The sequence below is a fragment of the Barbus barbus genome (genome assembly GCF_936440315.1).
Source record: "Barbus barbus genome assembly, chromosome: 26".
NCBI lineage: Eukaryota > Metazoa > Chordata > Actinopteri > Cypriniformes > Cyprinidae > Barbus > Barbus barbus.
The window spans coordinates 13,932,505-13,955,090 of record NC_136754.1 but is presented as its reverse complement, the minus strand read 5'-3'; the positions used below and the strand labels follow the sequence as shown (position 1 = coordinate 13,955,090).

General features: G+C 36.1%; 1 protein-coding gene and 1 pseudogene across 6 annotated transcripts; one reads left to right on the top strand and one right to left on the bottom strand.

Annotated features, from left to right (window-relative positions):
* The first annotated feature begins 718 nt into the window (after positions 1-718).
* Positions 719-19,110, top strand: dnajb6a (DnaJ heat shock protein family (Hsp40) member B6a). Of its 5 annotated transcripts, none has more exons than XR_013782078.1 (11): positions 724-792; positions 6,693-6,778; positions 7,387-7,496; positions 8,205-8,261; positions 8,397-8,510; positions 8,895-9,074; positions 9,341-9,512; positions 10,692-10,762; positions 12,452-12,589; positions 12,676-12,814; positions 19,021-19,110. XR_013782078.1 is itself a non-coding variant. In XM_079379983.1 (10 exons), the coding sequence occupies exons 2-10, from the start codon at positions 6,711-6,713 to the stop codon at positions 12,741-12,743; spliced, it is 978 nt and encodes a 325-aa protein (XP_079236109.1). In that variant the 5' UTR covers positions 719-792; positions 6,693-6,710; the 3' UTR covers positions 12,744-14,067. The 5 variants fall into 5 exon arrangements, 3 of the variants coding, with proteins under 3 accessions (XP_079236109.1, XP_079236110.1, XP_079236111.1); XR_013782079.1 differs by lacking the exon at positions 19,021-19,110 and adding an exon at positions 13,298-14,067; XM_079379983.1 differs by lacking the exon at positions 19,021-19,110 and having other exon boundaries at positions 719-792; positions 12,676-14,067.
* On the bottom strand, positions 13,273-20,392 carry LOC306845814 (transient receptor potential cation channel subfamily A member 1-like; annotated as a pseudogene). Its single transcript has 22 exons — positions 20,291-20,392; positions 19,306-19,456; positions 19,017-19,172; positions 18,545-18,715; positions 18,305-18,450; positions 18,105-18,230; positions 17,775-17,874; positions 17,502-17,602; positions 17,183-17,352; positions 16,907-17,037; positions 16,756-16,838; positions 16,613-16,672; positions 16,294-16,487; positions 16,098-16,183; positions 15,960-16,003; positions 15,081-15,130; positions 14,871-14,980; positions 14,573-14,744; positions 14,426-14,494; positions 14,231-14,335; positions 13,845-13,954; positions 13,273-13,489 (listed from the first exon to the last, which is right to left on the bottom strand). The product of its transcript is annotated as a transient receptor potential cation channel subfamily A member 1-like (transcript).
* Between the last annotated feature and the right edge of the window lie 2,194 nt (positions 20,393-22,586).

The window sequence follows — 22,586 nt, the reverse complement described above, 5'->3', positions numbered from 1 at the left end:
AATCTGGCACTAATAATCTTCAACTCTATTAATGCTATGTTAATATATGCAAGTCTGTCTATTATGTATTTTTTATTTAATAATGTAATTGTTAAGTTCATTCTTGTTATCATCATTTTTAGAGTTATTACTGAATAGGAATAAACTATATAAATCTAGGAATAACGTGACTGAATTAGTTTGTATTAAATGTGCATGTGATATCAACTCTCCATGTAATTATGCGAGCGGTAACTCGCATAATCTGTGAACTTTCAGAAAATAAGTGCTGGCTTTTTGTATAAATGGTTTAATTTACATTTGTTATCGTGGTCTTTGGCTTTTTTTGTTTAAATTGTTTGTTCAAATCACTCTTTTATGTGGCTTCAAACACTAATTCAAATATTGTAATATATTTTCATTTCATAGTTTGTGAAACTATATGAAAGGCAATTGGAAATAAAAGATACAATCATTATACAAGTTCGAAGAAAGTTTTAACGTCACCTTCTGATAAAAGGGGGGTTTGTTTAATATTATACCACCTCTGGGACATCAAATCTAATCAGAGTCTTCAAGATCATTAGAAAATCACAGCTAGGTGAGTCTGATCAGGGTTGGAGCTAAACTCTGCTGCAGATTGGCCCTCCAGGGTAAGATTTGAGGAACACTGCTCTAGAGCCAAAGGCGCGAATGCTTTGAATACCTCCAACAGGACGTGACGTCAAATCCCCCCCCACCAGAAGATTCGTGTTGTTTCCGGGCGCTTCGTTGCATGTCACATCAGCTCGATACAGCGTTCCACAGGCAGAGGTTAGTGGACCTAAAAGTTAAAACACAGGGTAGGTTAAGCGTTAAACATGTGCCCAGGCTTACGCTACAGCTTTACTCAATTAGATAAATAATAATAATACCTGCTCTCCAACTCATAGCATTGATGCTAACTGGCTAGCTCATCTAAAAGGTGCCAAGGTTGCCAGGTCGTAATATAAATAACAGCGAGTTATATCGCTGTTGCGATATTTCGGTCTGCTGAAAGTGTGGGTAAAAAAGGGCTAAGATTTTAATTAATCAGGAAGAAGGTAATAATGGGATTTACTGATGGCATTGTTGGTGGTTGGCTAGCTTGTTGACATGGAAGAGCTTTAAAGAGAGAGTTCACCCAAATATGAACAATCATTTTCAATTTTCTCTCCCTCATATTGTTAGAAACCTGCATGATTTTCTATCATCTGCGAAACACAAAAAGAGAGATTTGTCAGAATCACTGCCTCAGTCATTATTCACTTTGATTGCATCTTTTGTCCATGAAATGAAAGTGAATGGTTACATTTTCTTCTTTGTTTCACCGAAGAATGTAAGTCATACAGGTTTGGAACAACATAAGGGTGAGTAAATCATCACAGAATGTTCTTTCATTTTTGTAGGTGAACTATGCCTCTACTGCTTTTATTCAGTGTATTTTAGTGGCCATCTTTTTGCATTGCACCAAAAATCATTGCTTATATTCACAAATGTATGTTTTGTCATATTGTTAATGGGATAATGACAATGCGACATCTGTAGCACCTTTCTGTCTCTTATTTTGCACATGCATTCTTCTATACCAACACTCAAAATATTATGTGTTGTGTGAAAACAAACCCATCATGATATGAAGTTAGTGCCCCAAGGTGTTTTCCACACAAGAATGAGAGCTGAGCTTGATTCTGGGTCATTGAGGGACAAAATAGAGGCGTCACATGCTGCTGTCTTGGTTTTGAAATGAAAACAGCCTGTTAGTATCAGGCGCTGCAGTGACTGCTCCACAGGATGATTTCAATTAGACACATTGGTAACACTTTTGAATAGGGAACACTTATTCACTATTAACTGCAACTTTTCCCTCAGTAAATTCCTAATTTGCTGCTTATTAATAGTTAGTAAGCTAGTTGTTAAGTTTAGGTATTGGGTAGGATTAGGGATATAGAATAAGGTCATGTAGAATAAGGCATTAATATGTGCTTAATTATTACTAATAAATGGCTAATATTTTAGTAATATGCATGCTAATAAACAACTAGTTAAGAGACTCAAAAATAAAGTGTTACCGTCACATTATAGTCACATCAAAAGAAATCGAGTACTGCTTTTATTATTTGCATAGGCTTGTAATTTATTACACAGAGCCGTAGATCACTGACATGCTGTGCAATATTGCGTTCATTCGATTATGAACGCGATATTGCGTAGGTTGTCTCTGTGTATTAAATGCCACGCCATCCGAAAGCACGTGATTTGAGATTTACTAATCACAGAACTGGCTTTACTGACTATGTGCGCATGATAATTTGTTCGCAAATGAGACAAGCCACTCAGATCGTGCAGTAAATTTCCTCAAAGATCGTTAATACACACGGAAAACTAACACTGCCATGCCGTTTTTAACAGATTAACGTTATGAGAACCGGAAAAACTTTAGAAACTCCTGATTATAACTTCCAATAATTCTAGTTTATGTACATTTTCCACCATTGTATTGCCACAGGTAGCAAAAGCTCATTTATTCCTCAAGCACAATAGATCCGTTCTTGAAACTCACAAACAGCACAAACTGCTTGTGAAAAACACACATTGGCTGTATGACACTTTCATGTAAGCAGAATATCTATAATAACATTGTATTGGTCCGAACCAAAGCAAGTGAGCTAGTGGACTTTCCTGGTGTGAATACACCCTAATAAGACCTCTTGAAATCATAATTAAAAAATCTGGGTACGGACCAGAATTGCGATACAGCTAAATGTGACGATTAAACTTCAAAAGGCTATGATTTTTTTAAATAAACATGAGCGCTGCGCGTTTCAATGCTGGTGCTGCACTGCTTTGTGTACTGGCGTTACCGGGGAAACAGCAGGTCTGCAGTTCTGCATGTCACACTCTGAGCTTACTTTTAGCAGCACCAATTTTTTTATAAATTTCATGTAATATTTATTAAATCATTTTGCTAAATTATCTAGGTCATGTATTAAGTTCATACATATTTTAATATGAACAACCGTTATTAACAATATCTATGAAATTATACTTTTTCTTATTGATGTCACACTGTGTGATTTTCAGAGTAGTGCACCCTTTAAGCTCACTTTACAATAATATGAAATCTTAAACAATTACAGCATTTTAAATCCACAGACCATCAATAAACTGTTTAATATTATGGATTTAAAAGTACATGCCAGTAATGCCTGTGAAGTAATATATTGGCATAGCACACAAGTTTATACAGCTAGTCAGCTAACTGTTCTGTAGCATCATGTTTCAGATCACTGAAACTATATATGGAACCTTAAGTCTGTGCTCCAAAGCATTCACAATTTATAACAATTTAAGTTGGAAATATCATTTTCGGGTCTATGCTCAAAAAGTGGAACCGACAGTTAATAGTTTAAAGTGTTAATTCGCCCCAAAATGAAAATTCTGTCATTAATTACTCATCCCCATGACGTTCCAAACCCGTAAGACCTTCGTTCGTCTTCTGAACACAAATTAAGATGTTTTTGATGAAATCTGAGAGCTCTCTGACCCTCCATAGACAGCAATGTTTTACCGATGTCCTTGCTACGTTTCTGGACCTGGGAATATACAGTTGCATTGCTGTCTATGGAAGGTCAGAGCTCTCAGATTTAATTTATAGATATCTTAATTTGTGTTCAGAAGATGAACGAAGATCGCTTCGGGTCGTGCCTAACAACGCCCTTCAACCGTGATATATTCACGATACAGCACAGCCTCTCGTACCTTTATTGCTTACATATTCTATATATATTCTGGTTTTAAATTCAGTTTTATTGGAAAGACTTGTGGATGTGTGAGACTTCAGATCATTAGCCGCAGTGCTTGACATCTGATGTGTGACCCACTTAAAGTGCAGTAAATGGTAAAACAATTGCAGTACAAATTAGTGTGATTATGTGGGGGAAAAAAAATATTTGATCCCCTGCTGATTTTGTACGTTTGCCCACTGACAAAGAAATGATCAGTCTATAATTTTAATGGTAGGTTTATTTGAAGTGAGAGACAGAATAACAACAAAAAATCCATATATTTAAAAAAAGTTATAAATTGATTTGCATTTTAATGAGTGAAATAAGTATTTGATTCCCTATCAATCAGCAAGATTTCTGGCTCCCGGGTGTCTTTTATACAGGTAAGGAGCTGAGATTAGGAGCACTCTCTTAAAGGGAGTGCTCCTAATCTCAGTTTGTTACCTGTATAAAAGACAACCTGTCCACAGAAGCAATCAATCAGTCAGATTCCAAACTCTCCACCATGGCCAAGACCAAAGAGCTGTCCAAGGATTCAGGGACAAGATTGTAGACCTACACAAGGATGGAATGGGCTGCAAAACCATCGCCAAGCAGCTTGGTGAGAAAGTGACAACAGTTGGTGCGATTATTCGCAAATAGAAGAAAATCAAAATAACAGTCAATCTCCCTCAGACTGGGTCTCCATGCAAGATCTTACCTTGTGGAGTTTCAATGATCATGAGAATATTACACAATCCATATTACACAACTTATCATGATACATAAGACAGTAAATAAGATTCATATTCTGCTTTTTCTCAAAACTCTATTTAAACCACCATTGAATGTTTGTAATAACTTTCCGATTGCTGTCTAATGTGTGCTGTGGCCATGTAATGTTGCTGAAATATGTGTCAGAACAGCGATCATGGAAGAAAGAACACAGGCAGACAGCCCTGGAAGGTGCTAATGCTCATCAGTAAATCAGTGGAAAATTAATAGAAATTATGATTCTGTCTGAGCTATGCATTTTAAAACGAACACGCACTAGCATAAATGTAGCCTAACAGATGTGTAAACTGAAAACTATTTGAACTTTATTAAAACTAATTTATTTGTTTTGGGGTTTTTTTTTGAGAAAATGTAATCTTGTTAAAATTGATTTCATAAAATTGATATAGAAAAAAGTATCGTTCAGGAACCAGTATTGAAGTCAAGGTATCGGTATTGGAAATTTTTGAACAATACCCAGCCCTAACAATGACCCAAACACACGGCCAAGGCAACAAAGGAGTGACTCAAGAAGCACTTTAAGGTCCTGGAGTGGCCGAGCTAGTCTCCAGACCTTAATCCCATAGAAAATCTGTGGAGGGAGCTGAAGGTTTGAGTTGCCAAACGTCAGCCTCGAAACCTTAATGACTTGGAGAGGATCTGCAAAGAGGAGTGGGACAAAATCCCTCCTGAGATGTGTGCAAACCTGGTGGCCAACTACAAGAAACGTCTGACCTCTGTCATTGCCAACAATGTTTTTGCCGCCAAGTCATGTTTTGCGAAGGGGTCAAATACTTATTTCACTCATTGAAACGCAAATCAATTTATAACTCTTTTGAAATGTGTTTTTCTGGATTTCTTTGTTGTTATTCTGTCTCTCACTTCAAATAAACCTACCATTAAAATTATAGACTAATCATTTCTTTGTCAGTGAGCAAACGTACAAAATCAGCAGGGAATCAAATAATTTTATTTCCCCTCTGTACTTTAATAAATGTAAAATAATTTGAATACAAATACTAATTTACAACATCCAGCAGCACAATGAACTGTTTTGCACCGATAAATAGGCTAAATGGAGATTGCTAACACGCCCTCGAACACTCAAGTTCACGCTAGCTTTTACATTGAAAATAAGATGGAAATATAAAAAATTAATAGTTTCCATGGATCTAGTCTTTGCATCTGTTTGAATCAGGTCTCCTCTGTTGGAATAGAATTGGCTAGATGGCGCTGTCCCAAAAAATAATATCCTTGTAATGCGGTCCTAGAACTGCAGCCTTCGGTATTGTAGGAATGTTGGGTTGTTTTTTTGTTCAGACCAATGCGAAAATCGACCCATGTTTTTACCCTGCAAACACGCAGAGCTGTAAATGTGAACTGGTGGATCGATAAGAAGATAATTAATTATGAAAATCATTCATTGTTATTTAATTAATATGATAATTTATTGATAATTGTTTAAATTAATATAATAATACTTTTGACTCATCCATTTGATTAAAAATGATATAAAGGCTGAAACGTGAAGTGTATCATTTTATAAAACGTTTTGTTTTTGTGAAAAGTTGTATCTGAACTGTAAATCATGCTTTTTACAGTCGTTTAATAGTTTACCGCAGACATTGCCCTACCCTGTTCATATGATATTAATTTTATTTGTTCAGGTCTTAAAGTCTTAAATTTGAACTTAAAAATCCTGCAGCAACACAGTTCTTGAAATTTAATCATTTAGGCTATGCAGTGGCTGTCATAATTTGTTTGATAAAGGATTTATTTAAATATACATTAAATGATTAAGAAATCACTAACAGATTAAATAAAAAATATGAGTAGCTAATAGGCTATAGTTAGTTATTTTGCAAAATGCTCTTCTCTAGACTTCATGTCTATAGTGAACTGGCAAGCTGTGGACACTAATGACCTGCCTGAGGTAAAATTAGAAGTAGGATGAAGGGACGATCGTGACAGCATTTATTGTCTGAATTTCCTGAAAAAATTGAATGATTTTTTCGGTACACGTGCGTACCAAACCGAAAGACCTGTATTGCAAATTTTCGGTACGAATACATGTACTGTTACACCTCTAATGTAGTGCCTGCGGATATGTGCTAATTATTATTATTTTGTTGTTTATTCCCCTTTTGATTGCAGCAATTGAAGTCGGTGGCCATGGATGATGACTATTATGTGATTTTAGGGGTGCAGAGAACTGCATCTCCAGATGACATCAAAAAAGCGTAAGTGAAAGGGTTTGTTCACCCAAAAATTAAAATTAGCCCATTATTTACTCACCCTCAAGCCATCCTAGGTGTATATGACTTTCTTCTTTCAGACGAATCCAATCGAAATAATATTAAAAAATGTCCTGGCTCTTAAAAGCTGTTTAATGGCAGTGGGCGGGTATTTTTGTTCAACAGTCCAAAAGATGTCAAATAAAGTGAATCCATCCACTATAAAATGTGCCTCACATGGCTCCGGGGGGTGAATAAAGGCCTCCTGTAATGAATCAATGCATTTTTGTAAGAAAAATATCCATATGCAAAATGTTAGAAACACTTTTCTGTAACATCTGGTAACTGTACGCATGTTCACAATAGAACGCTGTTCCGACGGACCTAGGACGTCGGCATAGAGTAAGCACCATTGAGACGTATGCTATGGGCTAATTTTCATTTTTGGGTGAACTATCCCTTTAATCTTTGGTTTCACTTAGTCCTCTCAATATCCCTTACAGTGCATACTAATCTACATTTAATACTAATTCAGATTTACAAAATAATAGCACTAAAGTATTCTGCTAGTCTTGGCTCATTTATCACCTAGTCATGCTGTATTTCCCTTGTAGTTACAGGAAACTAGCTCTCAAGTGGCATCCAGATAAAAATCCAGATAACAAGGAAGAGGCCGAGAAGAGGTTTAAACAGCTTTCAGAGGCTTATGAAGTCCTGTCAGATGGTAAGTCTTAACATAAGGAATTTTAGATAATATTAAATTATAAAGATAATTAATTATAAAGATATAAGATAATATATTGCCTAAATATATTGCCTAAAGATAATAATATTTGCCTAAAAATATCAGCATTTTTAATTGTTCCTCACGGCCAGATAAAATTTGATGTACTGGCCTGATTGGGCCTTCAAAAAATGCTTACTGTTGAGCCTTTCTAAAAAAAAGTTTATTTGTTACCGCCCCTACACTTTGTGCTAGTAGTAACAGTGTTGGTTTTTAAATGGGCTATATCAAAGGAGCTGTAGATTCTCAATATACTCTAAACAAGCTGGGTTTTTTTTGTATTTAACCAAATGTGGCACAGCTGATTACACAGTCTTAATGCATGCTAAACAAAGTCTTATCAGCCTTGTACAGACTCTGCACTTTTGAGACACTCCTTCATTTGGAGAGCTTGTGTTCAGCAGTTGTAGCCGCTGTCCTTTATGATGAACTTTTTTTTTTTTAAATTCCAAAATATTAATGGCTGATGGTACTGCAACCACTGTGTCTGGTTCAGGGCTGGTGCATGTGTAATATAATTACCCATTTTTGACAGTTGCTATGCAACAAATCTATATGGTCTCTCTCATTTTATGTTAGTATTTTCAGCTTTACTATGAGTTCATTAACAAAATATAGTTGCATGACTCTTGGTTTGCTTTCCTACAGCTAACAAAAGGAACTCGTACGATCGATATGGAAAAGAAGGCTTAACTCCAGGTGGAGGTAAATTACATCATACAGTGAATTTTAATAATATGGTGTTTGGTAATTTTATTAATCCCTAATTTGGAATATGTATATAAATAATATGCAAAGATGATATGTTTGAACCTGTCACTTCTTTCATCATTTGGACAGGAGGAGTAAGAGGACACTTTAATAATGACCACTTTGGAGGATTCACATTCCGCAATCCAGAGGATGTCTTCAGGGAATTCTTTGGTGGACAAGATCCATTTGCAGACTTCTTTGGTGAGTTTGTATTTACCTCAGTGGTTTTTGTTTAGCATTCATTGTCAAATTAGTTTTTTTTTTTTTTTTTAGGCAATTCTTTAGACCTTATGTGCCAGAGAAACAAGCGCACAGACATTTCTAGAATTTTGTGTTTGAACTTCTGTTTTTGCGGTAGCTTTGTATATTTCTGTAGCATAGCTTTTGCAGAGTAATTAGCTGGTGAATTGGATTTACTTATTGTAGAGTTAACTAAATGTATCAAGTATTTTCATTCATAAATCCATAAGATCTTACCTTCATGCTGTGGAAATACAATCCGGAAGACAGAAGTCAGCAAGTACAGTGCTGAAAAGGGGCGGAGCTACATAAAGTCAATAAATGCTTGATTCTTTACATATTCAGGTGGAGATCCATTTGGTGATGACTTCTTTGGTGGCGGTCGGCGGCACCAGCACCAGCACCAGCACCACCACCACCACCACCACCAGCGGGGTATGAGCAGGAGCCGGACAGGAGGGTCCTTCTTTGGGGGCTTTGGGGGATTCCCACCTTTTGGGGCAGGATTTTCATCTTTTGATGCAGGTTAGATGTTTAAAATAATGTTCATGCTTCAATTCAAATCTTTTATTTAATTGATGTAAAAGTGCAACACAAACTGCTCAAAATAAAGACCAAAACCAGCCTAAAAAAGTCTGAAACTTGTACAAGTCGTCAAACATCAGGTTGTATATGTTTTTATTGGGGTCAGGCCCTATACATCAATGTGCATCAGGACAACTGAATTTTGAAAATGTGTTTTTGGTTCAATAGTGTTTCTTTCATTTTTTTTATTTTTTATTATTTCTTAGGTTTCTCCCCGTTTGGGCATATGGGAGGAGGTGGATTTACTTCTTTCTCTTCGACTTCATTTGGTGGTGGTGGAGGTGGAGGGGGAGGGGGAGGCAGCGGAGGCATGGGCAGCTTCCGCTCTGTGTCAACCTCCACTAAATTCATCAATGGCAGGAAAATTACTACAAAAAGGTAGGCAGTTTTATTCTATACATCTTATTTTTAAAGGGTTAGTTCACCCAAAAATGAAAATTCTGTCATTATTTACTTACCCTCATGTCCTTCGTTCATGTTCTGAACACAAATTAAGATATTTTTGATGGAACAATGTTATCAGTGTTGTTATCAAAGCTGATTACATTCTGGGGTACTCTCCAAAATGGAGGAAGATGGTAACTTGGGAGAATAAGTGTTGAATAAGTTATGTTATTATTGTCGTCTTTGCGCACAAAAAGTAATCTTGTAGCTTCGTTAAATTACGGTTGAACCCCTGATGTCACATGGACTATTTTACTGATGTCCTTGTTACGTTTCTGTGTGTTGTTCATGGTAAGTCGTGGCCTAATGGTCAGAGAGTTGGATTCGTAATCCAAAGGTCGTGAGTTCGAGTCTCGGGCCGGCAGGAATTGTAGGTGGGGTGAGTGAATGTCCAGCGCTTTCTCCACCCTCAATACCACGACTGAGGTGCCACAGCATAAATGGCTGCCCACTGCTCCGGGTGTGTGTTCACTGCTGTGTGTGCACTTTGGATGGGTTAAATGCAGAACACAAATTCCGAGTGTGGGTCACCATACTTGGCCGTATGTCACGTCACTTTCACTTTTTCTAATATCATTGCTGTCTATGGAGGAGAGAGGTCTCAGATTCCATCAAAAATATCTAAATTTGTGTTCTGAAGATGAACGAAGGTCTTACGGGTATGGAACGATATGAGGGTGAGTAATTAATGACAGAATTTTCATTTTTGGGTGAACTATCCCTTTAACATAAGAGTGGGTGTGGCCATCTTTACAAGGCTTCTGTTATCCGCTTCTAGTTATTGTTAGCTGTACAAAGTAGCTCATTATGCTACTTGATATTGCAAACTGGTATTATTTTTATCATATAATTTATTATTACATTATGTATTGTTGTAATTACAAACACAGCCTTTAGCACCCTTTACTGCATTTTGATATTCTTCTGATTATCTACCTACAGCACACATTCACAGGAAATAGCTTACTTTCATGTTGCAAAACAAGGTGGATAGGTTTAAGATATGAAAGTCATCAACAGTCAAAACAGCTACATAAGCAACACGACCTGAAACAACTTTTTAAATGCTTCCTTCCTGAAGTTCATCGATGTGCTGTTTATTTGTTTCTATAGAATCATCGAGAATGGACAGGAACGTGTAGAAGTGGAAGAAGATGGACAGTTAAAATCGCTAACCATAAATGGTAAGGAACAACTGCTGCGATTGGAACACAAGTAAGATAATGGAGCCCTTTCAGCACAAACTTGAGCTCAAACAATGTTAGTACTGTTGTTCAGATGTCTGTACATTCCGTTTTTTTTTTTGCTTGTTTGTGTTTTACTTTTCCCTTTTTCATTTTTTAGACTGCTGGTTCTAAACAATTTTTTGTTTATATATTTATAAATGGGGACTGTCACTGTTTTGCGCAGGATATTACTTGTATTTGGGAACATAATGTGAAATTAGTTTTTTTCTTTCCGCGAGCACTTTGTGTTGCAGTGTCCTCATGAATGCACATTGCATTTTGAATAGTGCTTTGGGCTGAAAGGAGAAAAAGGATTGTGCATTGTGCATGACTTTACCAACTGTGTGGAATTGGAGTACGTAACTTGCTGTTCAAACCTTGTGGCACCTTGTCTAATTCATTTGTTAAACATATTTGTAAATGCTGGTAGAGTGCTAGATTCATTGTACTGATATGCAATTTTTATTATTTTTAATTAATGAAAATGTTTTTTTTTCCCCTCATTGTTGCATGTAAGACAACAAATGTTGTTTATAGTTGTAATGTTATTAGTTAATGATCTGATGAGAATCGGAGTTAATAATATAACTGATTTATGACCATTCAAGTAACTTTGTGTACTTTGTAAAATAATTTGAACCTAAATAAATGAGTTTCATCCTTTTTGGGGATGTGGCAGCTCTGCAGTCTATGAAGTTTTGCTTTAACTGAGAGTCATCTTTCATTTTCTTCCAAATCCAATCATTACTGGAGCGTGGTGCAGCTTGTTTGCTTTAACTAACAATGCTCTACTCTTTTTTTTTTTTTTTTTTTTTTTTTTAACAAAATATGTTCAGTTTTCTCTGCATCTTTTGGAGTTTAGAGTGAGTAATCGTTTTATCTCAACTCAGTTATGATAAATTCATATTGATCATTATTAATGTTTAAAGTATATTCAAACCAGAAACATAATGCAAACAGTGAGCAGTTTCTCACAAAGTGGTAACTTCCTTAATATGCCATTAACAAATATACTTACAGATTAAAATAATGTACAATCTGATATGGATACAATTTCTAACCATTTTAATATAGATTAATAAGATGTGATACAATTCAACATTGTCAGTGTTTATTAATGAAATATATTAAAAGTGTTCATGGAAGTGTAATTAAAAAAAGTGTTGTAGAGAGAATGGTTTGATAACTATGGTGAGTTTTAAAAAAAATACAAATTATTTTAATAAAAACAATTATTGAAACAATGTCTCAAACTATTTTGTGAAAGTATGGATAGTAAAGGTATCTTGAATTCTCTGTTACGCAGAATAACATTTGTTAGCTGTTGCCTTTTAATGTCTTTGATCAGTGCCTTCCAACTCTGCCAAATGAAGCTGGCTGCAGTGCTACCAGAATGCATGGCTAACAAAACTAACAAGCGTTGTGATTTTGTTTTATGCTCTCGAAATGCATCTTTATCTCTGGATGTCAGAGGTGTTGTATGCATCACGCAGAATTATCATCATCAAAACAGTTTGGGGAAACTGGCTGGTAATCTAAAGTATAATTAGTTAGAAAAACATCTTTTTAAATTAAAGGCAGATATTAATACACTCCTTAAAATAGTACTCTGCCCCGTTCTAAACTAAACCACACCCCTCTCTCTAGGAAATGCCCAGGAGATAGGCATGCTGGAGGGTCACAGACAGAGGAAGGAGCTCCCTGACTCCTCTTCCTCCTCCTCCTCCTCACATTCTGCAAGGCAGTCAGCTCAGAGAGAGGAGCAAAATAAAACTACAGGCAAAGGTCAGAAGCCCTCTTCATATTTCGTGTGAGATTCCAGCAGCTCGAGCATGATCTTTGTGATACTTAAAAGTTATGTATCTCAACAGAGCAAGCTGGAGTCAAGAGGAAGAGAATGACGGTGAAGGGAGAGACCAAAAAGGCCAAAGAGTCCTAAATTTGTCTCTGCATCTCAACTCATAGTACTGATAGTCTGATATACTGTAGCTGTGGATATTCTGTGTTGAGGTTGGAAAAACTCGCTAGCAATTTTGTTTATTTTTTTGGATGCAAAAGTAAAATTTATTTTAAGTTTTTTATGCCGCTACTAATCAATATTAAATAGTAAATCATCTGCTCAAGAACTGTGACTGATACATAAATAAACTAAAAAAAAGAAAATGAATAGTTTTAATGAAAATCTGTGCAAGCAAGCATTTCTCATTTGCATGATCCACACAGTTTATTAATGAATAAACACAACACAACCAATGTAGATGGATTTTTCAGTAATAAAACCGGACTTGCTTTTGGTTGAATTTATGGTTGGTAAAATTGAATGCGTTCCATTTAAACACAATGCTAGATGCTTGGTATTTGGTTTCAGTCTTGGTTGTTGTATAGAAGCATAGTCATACTAAGAAATATTAGTCACATCATCACAGTTTATGAGTAAATACAACAACTCTGTTAAAAAAATGGCTTGTTCATGCCGTTTTCATGAATTTGCAGACTCCCTTCTTTCTGGCGGTCACTGCCCTGAGCAGTGGACTCCATTTGCTCCTGGTGAGGAGTTTCTCTTTCAGCTCCTGAAAGACTGGGGGTCCGTCATGTTCTTCTGCCTCTGAGCTGATCTCCATCTTCTGCACTACAAGCTTTAGCAGGTTGTGTTGCTTTTCCATGATGTCTGATGACATCTTCAGCCTGAGAAAGTTCACAGCACATGGTCAGGCTATAGTCCTTTGTCATATTAGATGCCATGTTGAATTTAACACGGATGAAAACGAGGCTGCGACTTAGTCTTGACAATGGCACACACAGTATAAAGGTCCTAGATCACGTTATTTTCTCAACTCACAACTTTCAATACCGCTTTATGAAGTTTCTGTCTATACTAATGTCTGTTTTTTTCATAAAAACATTTAATTTGCTTCTATCCCTCACGGCCTTAATTTTATTAAATATAGTGCTGAACTGCCTAAGGTCTATTGGATTTAATTCAGAATCCGATTAACTTAAATTTGGCTATTTGGTTTTGTTTTTGTCAGATTGGTTTTACCTGTATTTCTGTTTGGTTGGCTCCCTTTCCAGTGGAGTTATCTGGTGGATGGTAGGACTGAGACGGGTCCTGGACCTCCTCACCTCATTCACACCAAAAAAACATTGTTTCTGTTCACAAGCACATCAAATCTGCTTTAACAACTAGTTATGTTGTTTTTTAAACATTAACAATATTCAGCATTTTTCGAGGAAATAAAGCTTTGTAGAGCTCTTCACAAAGATCTAATTTTAGTTCATCATTTCTGAATTGTTCTGTGTTTGTAAAACATGTTTGAGTTTACTGCTTTTATTTGACGGCATCTACTGCACAATTACCAAAGTTGCTTTGCCCTTTGAAACATGAACATTATCTTATCTTATTATATTGTGTTGGACTGTCTTGACCTTTCCACCGAAGCATCTGTTTGGAAATTCCTTGATGGTGACCTGATCCACCCACTTCATAAACCAATAAGGAAGACGCTCCTCCAGATTAGTGTGAAGTTCAATCTGTGGAGAACATTGACAACAAACCATTGTTTTTAGGTATACCTATTCTTATTATCAGGACACAGTATTAGAGTGTTGGTGTTGAATTACCTGCATTGCAATCCTCTTCAAACATGCGTTTGTCTGAACCTCTGCTATGTCACCAACAGCCAAACCAATCTAAATTCAAAATACAGGAGTTTGATACGTAATTCAGCAAAGTGGACTGTTCTTCAGACCGTTTTCATTTAGACTTACCAGAAGGTTCATGAGAAGAATAGGCAAACCAAACAAATATTGCCAGTGTCAAAAGGGGGAAAGGAAGGTCTCCTTGTAGGAAGGGTTTCAATAAATTCTCCTGGTAGTTGATTTCTCCAACCATCATGACAAAGGTCTGCAGCAGCGACAGGAACATCCTTCCAAAATGTTGCTGTAAAATAAATTAATACATTAAACTTAGCCTATAAAACTAAACATTCAGGCTACAGTTCCAAAATGTCCACAATTTTTATATTTACAATGTTTAATAATCATTTAGTAACACTTTTATACACACCTGTTTGATCATCAAGGCATAGAAGACCAAAGCAAATCCCAATATCAAGTAGAAGAACAGCACAATAATGCTCAAGAAACATTACCACATAGATTCCAATCCGTTCAAACCTAAAGACATGAGGGATTAGTCCTTAAAAATGTTGTGGCATACTTGTGTTAAGTAATTCTGCTCTGTGGATGCATTAACTGTCATTCTAGCAGTCAGTACCGCTGGAGATAGAGGAGGAGGTTCATCCAGAGCTGCCAGGAGCTCTTCGCCTTCAGCAGCAGCGGCACCATGAACACCAGAGAACAGATCGCATGTAGTTATGATAATGTAGCAAATGTATGTAGCATGTAGCAAATAATTCAGCCGCCTCTGCAAGCAACACCGTTCACATTATTAGGCATGCTTTAAGATGCAAATCTTTTCAAGCGGTGAGATTTAAGAGTAGCCGTCTATCAGATTAAATTATATTAGGCCTATTATATTATATTGTATATATTTGCACTATTTTTATGTAACAGTTACTCCGAGTGCCAGTTGCGTCGCTCTTCTCGTTACTCAACTCAACTGACCAATCAAATATAACAAAGCATCATGCGTCCAAATTCCGGCGAAAAAGGAACTAAATGTAATTTGCGTCTTTCCACATAATATATTTAAAAATAATTATCATCAGGTAACCAATCAAGCTTTAAGTATCACTTTGCGACAGAAATTGAAAAGAAATCCAGATTACGAATCAATTTGACAAAATACACGTGAGTAACGTTAAATGTTAGATAAAATTCATGTTTAAATGTTTATAATTGTCATTATTCTGTATATATATAACGCTACGAAATGTGTTCTGTTGTTGTACAGTATTCACAAATGTTGTGTTGTTAATAACTTATTATTTTAACATAACATAATTATCATCAAATATTTAAAAATCAAACCGGTTCCAATGAGTTATTGATCAGTCTACATATCAGGCAGATTTCATTCATTCATTTGCTTGCTTACTTATTTGGCTATATACAAATTTGGAAATATGAAGTACAATATATACAAACCTGTTGAATCATTTGCAAGATCTCTTTCCCAACTGCATACTTATTCATTTAAAGAACCAAGAGCAGGCATGTTGAGATTATATAGGACTGCTGTATAGAAAGAGAAGTTGGGTCATAGTTTTTTTTTTTTTTTTTCTAGGTGTATACAATATCACAACATACTATATCTCCATTTTTTTTGTACCTTGTACAGGGATGTGCAGACCATGTTGACTGATGTGACATTTCTTGCAGTGACCAGTGTGGGCTTCAGGTTCACAATGAGATAAGCTGGAAACACCCCCAGAGCATACACAGTCATATTGAGCAGATGTGCTTTGATCCCATAGGCATTCCTGTCAGCTCCGGATGCTGAGACAGGTTTCAGCTGTATAACTCACCATTTCATCTCCAAATATTTCTTGCATACTGGATATGTCAGCAAACTGATGCGATTAAAATTCACCATAGCCTGTAGCGGAGACACATTTTCTGAACGTGGCCATTCGTAATTAACACAATTAGAATATATTTTTAGTGAAGTACGAACATTTAGTGCGCTGAGAGGTTTTTTAGGTGTTGTCTTTTTCCAAACCTGTCTTTTTCAGGTTTTGCAGTGGATGCTGAAGCCACCAGAAATTGTATTCAATCTGGAGAACAATCTGGAGTGTTAGTTGAAGAGGTTGTTACTTTATGCATCTAGTACAAAAATAAGCTTACGTAGTAATTGGTGCTGTTCACATCTTCCTCTGATTCCTTTATGCAAGTGTCTAGAAGATGCTGAGGATATATCCAATACGACTCTGGTTAGAGTGTTAAACCTTTAATTTAAGTGTCAGGCTTAAGCAACAGTAAAAACTCACTTTAAAGGACTCTGGAAGAAACTCAATCATGTCCATGACAATGCAACGTTTTGTTGAGTTAGGTTTGTACGTTGTCATTGCCTCTTCACATCAGTATTCAACAAGGATGAGATATAAATGAAGAAACTAGGAAACAAACATTTCTAGAAACTGGCTGACCTGTCGCTCTCGATCACAGTGTTGGTGACCTCCTTCCTCCCATTATGTTCAGCCTCATGCAAGAAAGAGGCATCGTTCTTGTTGAGGTCCAGAAGTCTGTGGCATGTGTTGATCCTCCCATATCTCATCAGAAACAGAATATAATACACATAAGTATATGTAGGCCTAATTGAAGTTTTCCTTCAGTTTGTTGAGAAGACTGGGAAATGCAAATGTTCTTAACTGTTTTCTCATTGCCGTTCATGAATATTCACAGTAACAGACTTACTCGGCCGCAAAATGAAGTGCAGATTTCTTCTGTTTGGACTTCTGGTCCAGTGAGACAATTAATCCCAGCATGTTCTTCACCGACTCTGGTATCCCCAGTCTACAGGCGTAATGGAGAGGAGTACAGCCCTCAATATCCTCATCATTGAGAAGCTCTCTCACACTCTCACACTGCGGAAAAACCAAAACAGACTTTCGGTGAACTTCTACTTCTTTTTAGTGGAACTACCAGTAGAGGGCAGCAGTGGCTTAAGTTTAGGATCCCTAAGAAAGCTGTGAAAATGATTAACTCCGTGAAAGATGGGCCCTGTACATATTACCTGCAGTGCCTCTGTGGGCAGGTTTTTCAGACCCCTGGGTTGCAAGATGGCCAGATGCAAGAAGTTGCATCCGGATTTGTCTTTTTTCTTCAGATCAGTGCCTACAAAACCCATTTATTAGTGTTTGTTAGTGTTATTTTTTATCATTATTTAGAGTATTATAATAAATAAGACATTAAATATAAGAGAGTGGCTCTTAACCAGAGGGCCTTGGCTAATTTTTATTATTATAATAAATAATAATTAAATATTATTATTGATATTCAAGGCTACTATGGGAGAGGAGCAGATTGACAGTTTTCCATGCTCCGTAACTTGTTGCCAGAAGAAGTGGAGAATGGCCTTTGCAGTCAACAAAGTCAATGTCAGTACCCTGGAACAATAATATCCAGATTTACGGTAACTGTCAGAATATCATGTTTAATTTTACAAGCATAGTTTATTCACTTACAAACATCTGCAGTTGCCATATCTGTGAGATAAGGTAGTCTGAGAGTTCAAAATGATCAAAAATGGAAAGTAAATAAGGAGAGATATCTCAGATATGTTGGTTTGTTTAGTCTCATTTAGTCAGGTTTAGCATAGTTGAAGTACTTATAGAGGTGTCTGGTTGGCCCCATCAATGATGTTGATAAGGTCACACACTTTATGATAAGCCGAGAGCATGACTTTAACAACCTCAGTGGCACCTTGACTACACGCAAAGTGAAGAGCAGTGGATTTATCACAATGGAAAATATGTAACAAAAGTACCAGATTAGACATTGTCTATTGGTGTCCACTATGACAAAATCCTCCATTACCTGCTGCTGTTCAATTTTTGCTCCATATGCAATGCAGAGTTTAATGACATCAAGATTTCCTCCACGCACAGCCAGGTGGAGAGGACTACTGCGAGATTTATCCACATAGTTTATATGGGCGTCAACAGACAGACCAACTTCTTCTCCTGTGAAAAACGAGAAAAGGTTTTTAGCCTCAAAGTACTAATATAATGTTTCAGGCTCAGAATGCACAGTTGGTTCGTTGATACAACATCTCACCTTTCAGAAGATTGACCTCCATGGATTTCTTAGCTCCAGCAAAAGCAGCAGCATGAATCGGAAAATGGCCAAGCTTGTTCTGACGACAGAACTTTGCACCATGTTTGTACTGAAGTAATGATAAAATGGTTATATAATCATCAAAAACAAAAAGAAAGAATATTTCAAATCATCCAATCCAACTTACCAGTATGACCAGAGCCTCATGGTTGTGCAAAGAAGCAGCTAAAATGACAGGGGTGTTTCCCAAGTCCCCTTCAGGTTCACATCAGTTTGTTTATGTGAGACAAGTTGCTGTTTAAACCCAAAAGTGTAATAATGTTATCTACATTGAGAGACTAAGTATATTGCTTCCAATGAGAAACACAAATATGGACAATAATGTAATACAGTATGAGGCTGTATTATAATATTAATACTTTATGATGCTGTGAGCAGACTGACCCACCACCTCTAACACAATTTTTTTTACCCAGGCTGACCGCCATATGTAGCGGTGACAGTTGGCTGTTGTTTAGGATGTTATGATCTTCTCCCAGAGTCAGAAGCACAGAGCAGCTTCCTGGCTGGTCCTTCTGCACAGCCCAATGAAGAGGTGTGTTCCCTTCCTCATCCCTGGCATTGAGCTCTGCAGTGTCAAAAATGAGATTTTTAGTTTAGGTTATTTGTTTCTTTACAGCAATATTTACATTCATATTTTCTCATTAATTAATTAAAGCTAATTCAAACTAATAAATGTCTAAAGGTGTGGTTTTATGTACCTTGTTGTCCTGTGATCTGCACTATTAGTCTGATGATGCGAAAGTGTCCCATGGATGCGGCGTAGTGCATTGGGCTGGCACCGATGTTGTCGCATGTGTCCAGGTACCCGGTGTGCTTCTCCAGAGCGACTATGTTTCCTTGCTTAGTCCACTGAGTTTAAAATTCAGTCATGAGGAACGTTAGACCACCTGCACAAGCTGTCATCTCACAGTACTATCAGACAGGGGAAACTAAAGGCATGGCACATGATTTTCTCTTGCTGAAAATTTATCAAATATTTTGTCCTGCATTTTAGGTCCTATACCATTCACAAGTTTGGATTGTTTTTCTTTCTTTCTTTTAAGAAATTATTACTTTTATTTAGGAAAGACACATTAAACTGAATAAGAATCCTGAAAAAAATATGACTGTTTCCACAAAAATATTAAGCAGCAGACCTGATTTCAACATTGATGATAAGAAATGTTTCTTGAGCAAAAAAAAAAAAGAAAAGCATATTAAAATGATTTCTTATGGATCATGTGACACTGAAGACTGGAGAAATGGCTGCTTTGCTAAATGTTATTTTAAATTGTAATTATTTTTTTTGTTTTAAATAACAATATACATTTCAAACAATTTTACTGTTTTTACTGCATTTTTGATCAAATAAATGCAGACTAGGTGAGATTCTTTCAAAATCTTGCTGACCCAAAACTTTTGAGCAGTAGTCTATATGCACTGAAAAAAATGATACATTGAATTTACAAAAATTTTTTAAGGTAAGTGGTTGCGATCAAGTTATTTTAGCTACATTTAAATAAATTTTACTGAAAGTACTTACTACATAAGTACTTCAACTATACTATTTAGTCACCTAAATTTGATTATTTAAATGAAGCTAAAATAGATTGATTGCAACCACTTACCTTAAAAAAAAATTGTATCAATTTTTCAGTGTGTATAATTTCTGAATAAATGAGTGAATTTAGATCAGCAGAGTACCTCAAAAACATTTGCAGATATCTGGTTGCTCTCGTCCCCATCCATCACGCTGTCATATGACTGTTGTCTAGATTTTGACTCCGTTTTGAAGATATGTGTCATTTCTGTAGTATTTTAGTCATCCTGCAAGTAAAGTATGAAAAACGAGATGTGTCATTTGTTGTTAAAACACACTCTCTCTCTCTCTCTTTCTCACACACACACACACACACACACACACAGACAGAGTAGAGCATCTGATTGCCTTTCAAACACACAAGCTTCAAACAAAAGGCTAATTTTATGAAACAGATCAGAACATCAGGTATAAACAGCACAAACAAAATAAGTTGTTGTTCAAGAGGCTGTTAATGAAGTCCATTCTTATCCATTTGGAATCTCCTCTATATTGGCTTGTGTGTGGCTTTTTTGCTATCAGTGAGTGGGTTTTTATAGTGTGGTTAGATGTGTGCTGGTTATCAGATTACACTGTTTCACTAAGAGAGAGAGAGAGAGCGATAGAGACTTTACTATTTTTCTGATCCAGCCAGCTGGTTCCTAATGAGACTTACGGGTGCACTTAGAAAAGAGCAAAAACGTAAGCTTATGGATGATGAGAATCAAGTTCCATAGCTATATTACATTATTAGGTTTTATGTATGAAATTATATAATTGTGATTCTGTATAATTCATGTTAATTATATTTTATTTACATCATCCGTCTTTTTTTCAGGTAATTCAATAAATAAAGCATTACTTGTGAGATTTGTAAATATCAATCAAGGATTTAGGAGTTAGGAGGTTACATATTACCATCAGAGTGGTCCATTTCAGGTCTAAGATCATTTCCTGTGAGTACTAAAGAGGCATAAACCCCTGGTTATGTTCATGGGCCATTACTGCTCATGAAGATAATTATTTGTGACCACTCTAGCCTAGCAATACAACATTGTAGTGTCTCCATACAAAATATGACAAAAACTTGTTTCATACAAACATTTAGTAAAGTAGCATATGGTTACATCCATAATAGGCTTGTAATTTGGAGCAGAACCAAGCAATCATATAAGGATTTCTTTTTTTATTAATAAAGCAAACATCTCATGTCTAATCTAATTATGAGCATGTAATGTTTAGTAACATGTAGATGTTTGCTTTACTCAGAGACACTAGGCCATCATTTTTTCCTTCAATTTCAAAGCACAAATTGGAGCTTTCTGATTTTAAACATAATAAACATTGCCTAGAGTTACCTAAGCAACATATCTCTTGACTCCATGTAGTCCAGTATGGTTCAGTTTCTTTCTATTATAAGATTAAAAGGTATTGTATAATGTTTTAATAGCTAGTTACATGATCATTTTATGATCTGATCTTATCTTAATTGTAAAAATTTGCAGATAGGTGAGAATTTGCTATTTTTATTGTTTTTAAATCTAATGATTTAATGTGAAAAGACATGAACTGTATAAAGTATTTTTGTAAATAAAATCAAGATAATTGGAGTACATTTAAAGTGCCCCTATTATGGAGTTTTGAAAATGACCTTTCATGATACCTAACAGCTCTAAGTGAAGGAAAATATCCTGCAAAGTTTTAAATTTGCAAGTGCACCATGTATAAAGTTATTGTCTCTCAAAAGAAAGAGTGACTCTGAATCATTGAAACGAGTCGTTTTTAAAAAGAATCCCAAGCCGTTTCATGTTGACTTCAACATGAAATATTAGCATATATTAATCACATCAAATATACATCAAATATTAGATTTTTGCGTTCACTGCCATTATGCCATTTTTGCGTTGGATTCACTGCCATTATTTTTTTGTTCATGTTCCTAATTTAAGAAAACTTTTTTGTGCATACATCAAAACATTTTCTAAAAGAAAGTTCAATTACTAAGAATAAAATGCATATTGTGTTATATTTTTACAGGGTCCAAGCCTGTGGAAAGTATTAAGTATCAAGACCACCATCCTGACACATCATGCCTCCAGTGTTGAAGTTAAGGGACTCTCACACACCAGCAGTTTTTGAGAATAACTGAGGAAGTGCCATCAGAAAACCTCTCAATGGGATGAACCACTGCCAGATACTATAGCTGGTATGGCTGACTTTGGGAAATTGGTTTAAAATAGCAGGACCGGAGGAAAGCATGAGGCTCTAATCATGGCAGGACAAGAACAAGCACTCAGCTCTAAATCAATAGGGACAGTCCTCCTGAGACAATCCAGCATCTAATAGCAGGATGCATGATACAGACAGGAACTGGATGGACTTCTGGCACATCAGGATTTTACATGGAAGCATCAAAAAATC

What these genes read in the sequence shown, in the direction of transcription:
- dnajb6a (XM_079379983.1), top strand. Translation starts at nt 6,711, where the DNA reads ATGGATGATGACTATTATGTGATTTTAGGGGTGCAGAGAACTGCATCT. An exon ending in ATTTTCATCTTTTGATGCAG is followed by an intron (nt 9,075 to 9,340) that starts GTTAGATGTTTA and finishes ATTATTTCTTAG; the next exon opens with GTTTCTCCCCGTTTGGGCAT. An exon ending in AAAATCGCTAACCATAAATG is followed by an intron (nt 10,763 to 12,451) that starts GTAAGGAACAAC and finishes CCCTCTCTCTAG; the next exon opens with GAAATGCCCAGGAGATAGGC.